The sequence below is a fragment of the Micropterus salmoides genome, unplaced genomic scaffold (genome assembly GCF_014851395.1).
Source record: "Micropterus salmoides isolate LMB-PRFRI ecotype aquatic unplaced genomic scaffold, ASM1485139v1 Ms_hic_scaffold_15, whole genome shotgun sequence".
Lineage (NCBI taxonomy): Eukaryota > Metazoa > Chordata > Actinopteri > Centrarchiformes > Centrarchidae > Micropterus > Micropterus salmoides.
In genome coordinates this window covers 22,432,184-22,440,274 of record NW_024040596.1, presented here as the reverse complement: position 1 = coordinate 22,440,274, position 8,091 = coordinate 22,432,184, and the positions used below count along the sequence as shown (strand labels likewise).

Here is an 8,091-nt window from a genome sequence, read left to right as displayed (position 1 = left end):
GTCTCCATCCATCTCCCCATGGGCATTGCATATCTACTTTAAAGACATGACACACATGGAGCACACAAGTAAAGAAAATGTTTACATACATTTTATTTGAAAATAACCAAACCTTAACCTGACTGAAACTGAAACATATTTTATGGAAATTAATACATTTTGTATTAATTAATTAATACATACTGTTACATTTAAGCATCAGTGATCTATAGAGTTCTTTCAGTCAGTCAAAAATGTAAAAAAGTGTCCTGTACATGAGAAAAACATGATTATGTAAACAATAATTACAAAATTTTAATTATTGAGGAGTGTTTGGTTATTAAAGTGCAGATATTAAGGTTTGAACTTGAGGGCGAACTCCTCTAGTGCAGCCAGAAGCTTCTCCTCCTCCTGTGGTGTGGACCTGGAGAAGGCCAGCGGCAGGTGTGTTGCTACTGCTTTGCGATCTGGAAGAAATTCACAGATTTATGAGACAGCAGGAGAGACACTGAATCACGCAAATGGAGCTAACAATCAGGGAGCTGATTAGAGAAATCAATTTAAATTTCAAATTGTTGCGGTATTATAGAAACATGAACAATGAGGCATCGCCCTTGATTACTGAATCACTCATCATAATTATGTTGCAATCACTCTCCTTCTTTTACATGAAGCCTTTATTTGGTTCAGTGCTTTGACATCAGTTGTTGTATAGAGTTTAATTCTGCTTCTGACACACGCACAGTGAGAAATTAAAGACCCATGGTCCCAAAACATATTTGGCTAGGGGTTATGTTAAAATTAAATCTGATTCCAGTATTAAATCTGCTCATTTAATCTGAATCCTTAGAAATCTAACAATTTCAAGCAAAATACTAGAACAGCAAGCAGCTGTAAACGGGGTCCTCGCCCCCCGGCGTCGGCCGCACGCCTCGACTTGATAAACGACCAGAGTTTGAAATTAAAGGTATTGCGGTTACGGAGATGTAATGAATGGATGTCTATGGGAGTGTCATTTGATATAGGATTAATTGCGCCACCTAGAAGCCGATAGACACCAAATTTCATACAGCCCCTCGGGAAGTCGTGCCAGATAAGGTTTGGTGTAGATTGGTCATTCTCCTGGTCACATCCTGTTTTTAGCATTTTTCGCAAACATTTGTTAGCTTATAACTGGGACATTTTTTCGCGGATCAAAATTTCCCCTTTCAGCTTTCATCAGCTTGGTCCAGAGATTATCCGTGCCAAGTTTGGTGTCGATCTGACGCCCGGGCCGAATCGCGCGCCCTCCGCGGGGCCAGGGGGGGCGGCTTGCGCCAGGAGGCTTGGACCCCGCTTACAACTGCTTGCAGTTCTAGTTATTTATTATTATTATTTACAAGTAAAACCCTAAGTTGTTGAGGCTAATCTGTGAATTATCAATAACCAATTTACATATACAGCAGATACAAAGCTACCTTATAATCTTTGAGGGTTATAAGGTTACAATTAGAGGGTTTATCAGAGCCTTTTCACTGAAAACAGCTGCCTGCTGCTGCAGGCTGATGAAAGCACTGAGACATAAACATACATTGAAACATGCCGTAAAACGATTAGATAATAACTCTGCAGGTTTGCCCCTGAGCCAGTGTGACGCCCATTCCCACAACATTATTGTACCATGAGTTATGGTCTGACTCCAGCCTGAAAAGTTGTGATATCAGAAAAGAACAATGACAAACAGGTTTCTCAACTTCTAAAAATACAGAATGTGATTTGTTTCTGACCTTGGAAGAAGAGTCCGCTTGGCTGCTTTATGGCAGCTGCAGACATAGCGAGCCACACCGCGGTGTCGGCCCCCATGGCCTCCGTCCTCAGCTTGGACTGCATCTTAGCATGGAATGAAGGCATGGACGTCTGGACAGCTACAGAGGGAAAAACAAAACTGCAAATCACAGAGGCAGCGTTTTATGTCACATGTAGGTGTTATTCAGGGGGTATAATTCACATGTTTTAGTGTCAAGTGAATCCTAGGTGTTATAGCCCAGTCTCTACCACAGTGTACACCAAAATACACAGTATTGATTTTGTTTCACTGTTGCTCTGGTATTTAGAATGTGTTTATTATTAATTACAATGTATTATTATTAATGCATATTCAGCTGTGTTTAGAACAGCTACCATTTCTACCACAGATAGAGTCAAAATGAAAACTGTCCACATTTATCCATATTAACTGAAACACTGTTTCTGGGGAGAGATGTTGTTGTTGAATTAAATTTTTTCTCACCGTAATCTTTTTATACATTGAGCACTACAAATACAACAATTTCTTTGCCGTTCATGTATTGGCTGGAATCTCAAAGACAAATATTTTTAAACCCAGACTAATAAAACCACAACACTAAACCCACCTGGCTCCTCCTTCAGCTTTCACTAGCAATAATCAATAAAATAATCCACTTGTAAAAAAACTGCAATAGGAATTACTCTCCCAACTAAAACTGAAACTGTTTGATGTACTTACTAATTAACATTTGGCTCTGCTGCCCACTTTACTGACAAACTAATTATCACCTCATTCAAGATTGCTCAGAAGTAGCCTCTTCAGTGTGTCAGATCATCAAACACACCAGCCCTGATCCTGTCATCTAAAACTCTCCTGCAACATTTCCCTGACTCGTGAGTATACAGGTTTACTTCACAAAAAATTCATATTCAATTAAATGACATACCAAATCCAAACTATGGCATACCAAGCAGACTGGCCTTGGAACTTGAAACATGATGCCACTACACTCACAAACTGGTCTCTGGGATGTAATGGTGGGTATTTTTCACTATTTTTAGACAATCAAGAAAAATAAAAATAAAATACCAAGCAGATTAATAACAACTAAAATGCTAAAATGCCATAAAAAACGGTTTACAGTACTTCACTATGTGGTCTTAAATCTCAAACACAGTGACCTCTAGTGGCAGACCAGGTGACCCACAGCTGCTGTTTGGCAGAGCTTAAAACAGATTTGTCGTCTTGAACTCTGAAGTGCAGCGTGGCTAATGAATCTTAAGCTTTCAAAATATCCTTTCTTTTGTTTACCTGGTGTGTCCGCCCAGCCAGGGTGCATGGAGGAGAAGTGGATCTCTTTGTGCTGAGAAGCCCACCTCTCTGTCAGAATCACCTGCTGCCTCTGTCAAAATGACAACACAAACAAACCAAAACAGTTCAAGCATGCCAGAACAGTTTCTGTTCAGCTCTCTGGTACAAACAATCAGCCTTCTTTACTTTGTTCTGAGCATAGGCCATGGTGCCATCAAACGTCCCCTTCTCAAACTGCAGATCGTCCACGTTCAGCTTCTGCGTGAGCATGCCACCTGACGACACTGTCACCTGGGAGGAGGCAGCAGCAAATATACATTTTAACTGTTAAATATAAAGAATAAGATTGAACTGCACAGCGTGAGTCTGCCTGTTCATGCTTATGTTCATCTTTAACTTTCCAAAACGTATTTGTGCTTCATGATGTTTGACATGATTGACGTGTTTCTTCAGGCAAAATTCAACCCACCACTCTTGAGTCTTCAACCTTCTTCAGTGCAGGTATCAACGCTGTGGTGAGGATGTATGTACCTGAAAATAAAGGGCAGCAGAGAAGGTAGTTCAGCGACACTTATCTGCACTATCAAGAACATTTGACTACTGAATATCAAAAGCTGTCAACCGAATGCTTGGCCTGACTTCTGTATCTTATTATCTTATTATCTAATCGCATCTTGCCTATAACCATTATTTTCTTAAAATTATACTGTACTTTATTTAGGTTAAGTGCTTGTACACTGATTTTGGTAAGACAACAATTACTCAGAAGTGGCTTATTTTGATTTTTGTAGGAAAAAGGTGATGACACATGGCAGAGTTAAGTTATTGCCTGGTGCAGGGAATCAAACATAAATAAATCTGTGGTGCCGACCGAAATCTGTCTGTAGCACAGAGTATTGAAAACCAAAGTAGCCATGTACCAAATGTCTGGTCAGATTTGTAGTTTACTAATTCCATGATCAAATTTATAATTTTTTCATTATCATTTTTATCATTTAAAGTTCTTGTTTAAACATTAACATTTAAGAACTTTACATTTAAGAACTTTGCATTTAAGAACTTTGGCTTCCTTTGTCAAAAAAAGACTTGGATAGATAGAAAATATGTTTATATTCTCAAAATAAGGCATCCAAAAATAATGGAATCAGTAACTAAATTACTATTGCAGTTATTGGAACTACTAGTGTATAAAAATATCTTACCGAGTGTATTTGTGGCGAAGTTCTTCTCCAAACCCTCCTCAGTTAACTCTCTCTGGTTGACCATACAGCCTGCATTGTTAATCTGGTGAACACAACAAGTGACTAAATGACTACACAGACCAGTGTGTTTATTACAGTTGAACTAACTAAATTCTTGCACCACCTACCAGTACATGCACAGAGTTGCTTTGTGAGAAGGTCTGGGCGAACTCCCACACTTGTTTGGCGCTGGACATGTCAACTATGTGGATGTAGACATTCTGTGCATTAACAGGAAACATATATACTGTCAAACTTCTTCTCATAAAAGGAGAAAATAAAAAGTGGATGTTTCCTTGTGTGGATTTTTCTTTGTTGGACTGTCAAGAGCATGGGAGGTGGAGTTGTCGATAGTGCTGAGTGGCCAAAATTAAACTTTTGCTGCAGGTTACTTGTAATGCTGATGGTCTACTGTGTCATACTTTGCAAAAGCAGTTCATGTTATTTAATATATCTTGACCTGTTTCCAATTTCACACACATATTTGCTTGTAATAAAATCATTATAAGTTGCTTTGGACAAAAGCATAAAAGTTGGTTAAGTTTAATTTTATAGCCCAAATCTTTACAGTCAGAACCACAGGGGACTCTATCCTCTGACCCTTGATTCAGATAATGATGAATCCCTCTTCTTGGACAGACATGCAACAGATTTCCCACCTGATTTTTACTCTGTTCCACAATTTCATCTTTGGCTGCTTCTGCTCGCTCCTTGTTTCGACACACCATGTGAACGGTTCCTCCTATAGACTCAAAACTAAAACATATCAGTGGACAAGCCAGCAGGAACTTCCATCACCTTAAAGATTAGACCTCTTCTTGTAATTACAGTCAGAAACAAGCTGTAATGGTGAGGTGTCAATCTGTGCATCAGACTTTACTTTCCTGGTTCATTCATTGGAGTCAGACAAGTGTGTTGGTGACAAAACAAGTGGAAGAACTGTTCTTCGGTTGTCTCTGTGCTGTTAAAAATGACTTTTATTAATTGTCAACTTTAAAACAAACGCTCACCTCTGCTGGCTATTTCCTGCGCTGTGGCTTTTCCTATCCCACTGTTGGCACCTGTTATCATGAAGGACCTCCCATTCAGGTTTACATCCAGGTCTGCTGGGGAAAAATTCTTTGCTGCAGCTTCATAGCCACTCCTGTTAAGATCAAAGAGCAGTGCTGTAAATACACACTACACAGGCAACATTATTACCACAATAATAATTTTTACAATATCATTCAAGTCATGATCAAGCAAAATTATATTATTATAAAATTAAAATTACTAAACAGTGGGTTTTTTTTTCCTGTTTAATATCTCAATAAGAAAAACAGAATTGAAAATCTTTGGATTTGGAATATTTAAAATAAAAATTGCAATATTAAAAGACGTCACTTGCGCTCTGTGAACGTGTAATGAACATTTTTTAGGACATTTAGTTATATTTAGTAACCCAGAATACTCTAAAAACCATACAATAGTTGAATATTATCACTAATAAAAAATGTTTTATATATGTTTTTTTATATATATAAGAGTAGCCTACAGTCTGAAAGCAGGTCACAAGGTTAATACTACATTCGGAGGATTGGATAAGTGTTACGCAAACCATACAAACGGCAAGAGATTACTGTGCATTGCAAGCTCTCAGTAGAAAATATGCTCTCCACTTACTTGGTGTACTCCTGCAGTCCTTTCATAAACCAAACGGCGTTCCTGTAAATGGACATTTTTAAAACAAACGTGCCTTCTCTTCTTGTCTACAAACTGTCCTGTTGGAAACGAACGAGTGAACAGAGTCCGGTGTTTATGTTTCATAAGAATGACTTGTGGTGTTATGTAGCAGAGATGTAATGAGGTGGTCGGAGAGTCACGTGTATGAACACCGGAAGTAATTTTATAACAACTTTGTAGCGCCCCTGGTGGATGTCTGCGTTTCTTGCTGTCAACACGGAAACATATCTACACAGCAGGCGGTCTTCCAAGTTTAACTATGAACTTTAGCTCGAATACATGATTTCAAACTAGGAAAATAAAGGAATACAATTCCCATCGACAGCCAGCAGTTACGATGAGAGCTGCTGAATTGTTAATACTTAAATGTTTGTTTCGGCGGAGACGTACAGTTGTCAGGATGGCCGAGTGGTCTAAGGCGCCAGACTCAAGGTAGAGCCTTCCAGTGTACTGGGGTTTCTGGTCTCCGAATGGAGGCGTGGGTTCGAATCCCACTTCTGACAATAACTTTTGGTACCGAAAAAACAATCATAATATGGAAATGCATAGATTTTGTTTTGTCCTGTGTTGGTTTTTTTCCCATAATTGTTGTTACAATTGCATTGCATGTCGACAAATAAATGTCAACAATGTTAGTACCAACAAAATATATCAAAAAATAATATAAAATAAAAATATATAATACATTAGAAAACAACAACAACAAAAAAACAAAGCAAGTGTAGTATTTGTCTGTTAGCCAGCTCCGATACTGTGGCATTTCAGCACAGTTTTCCCCTCATAATTAAACTATCTAAGGTTATGCAGTTCCAATAAGCACCTTGTCGCTGGAGTTTCTAATATAGATTTTAGTTTTAGTTTATTATTCTATTTTCTTATCTACCTCATGTAGTGTGACAAATTCGACACAGTCCCGGGATCCGAATTACGAGCAGTTGTCCCGACTCCTGTGCTGGTTATCTCGAAATTTACACTAAATCTATAATAGTATAAAATAACATTAAATAGCCCGGACAGAGGAAGTCTAGCATGCAGCCACGGAGAGGGAGAGATCTGACAGGCACCGCACTGAAGAAATTAATACAATTAAATACATTTTATGACTCGGCTGCTGTATAATGCTGCAATTTTCCATTACGACGGATAAAGCAGATCTAGACATGTAACGTTAGGCTATCAATCGATCTAAGCCAGGTGCACTCTGCTGAGGACAGACACAAGAAAAAACTTACAGCACCTGGTATTCCCAGTGCTAACGGGACCGAGCCTAGCTTCGCTTTCTGGAGTGTTCAGGGTGGTATGGCCGTAAACAATGTTTATGCCTGCACACAGGTCCTTTATAAAAACAAGCAGCGTCTGCCCTCTTACAATGCTAACGCTGGCTATGAATAATCTACATTTTTGTAATTGCCACCAAATCCCATTAAACTCCAAATCCAACAATGAATTGACAACCTTTAACGTTACAAGTCTTATCTGTGTAGACTTAGCTTTATAAACGTATTTTATTACTTGCATCTACACTTAGTTAAATGTTAAACGTTTAACGTTAAAGTGCGAAAAAGTGATGCATCTCGATATACTTCTTCAGTAATCTCACACTGTGGGGCCCAATCTGTCCTAATTTACGCGAGCTCATACAGCATTATTTAATTTGTTTTACAGAAAAACAATGTAAACCTCTACGTAGTAAACTTTAATGAGCAGCAGTCAAACAGCCTTCTAGCCGCCTTCATTGCACAGTTGTCAGGATGGCCGAGCGGTCTAAGGCGCCAGACTCAAGGTGACAAACCTTCCTAAACATGGGACTTCTGGTCTCCGAATGGAGGCGTGGGTTCGAATCCCACTTCTGACACTAACTTTTCTCTCTGTGAGAGACACAGATAAGCTTGTGGATGATGCTCATGTTTTCTTTTTTTCTACGAGAACTAGAATCATGCATGATGTGAAAACAATGCAAGTAGAACTACAATCTGAAAAAAACAAGATACATATGAACATATTATGTAAACATATCTATATAAAGTATATATAATATGAACTAAAGTAATTCAACAGAATACAGTAAAA

General features: G+C 38.6%; 1 protein-coding gene and 2 non-coding genes across 3 annotated transcripts; 2 read left to right on the top strand and 1 right to left on the bottom strand.

Moving 5' to 3' along the window:
* Positions 1–78: 78 nt before the first annotated feature.
* Positions 79–6,158, bottom strand: dhrs12 (dehydrogenase/reductase (SDR family) member 12). The gene is made up of 10 exons (XM_038721066.1): positions 5,962–6,158; positions 5,310–5,443; positions 4,959–5,041; positions 4,428–4,520; positions 4,261–4,342; positions 3,528–3,589; positions 3,245–3,349; positions 3,059–3,149; positions 1,746–1,883; positions 79–446 (listed from the first exon to the last, which is right to left on the bottom strand). Exons 1-10 carry the CDS (start codon positions 6,015–6,017, stop codon positions 334–336), a joined length of 957 nt encoding a protein of 318 aa, XP_038576994.1. The 5' UTR covers positions 6,018–6,158; the 3' UTR covers positions 79–333.
* Positions 6,159–6,415: 257 nt separating this feature from the next.
* trnal-caa lies at positions 6,416–6,524 on the top strand. Its single transcript has 2 exons — positions 6,416–6,453; positions 6,479–6,524. It is a non-coding gene; the product is annotated as a tRNA-Leu (tRNA).
* A 1,242-nt stretch (positions 6,525–7,766) lies between these two features.
* Positions 7,767–7,876, top strand: trnal-caa. The gene is made up of 2 exons: positions 7,767–7,804; positions 7,831–7,876. It is a non-coding gene; the product is annotated as a tRNA-Leu (tRNA).
* Positions 7,877–8,091: the final 215 nt, after the last annotated feature.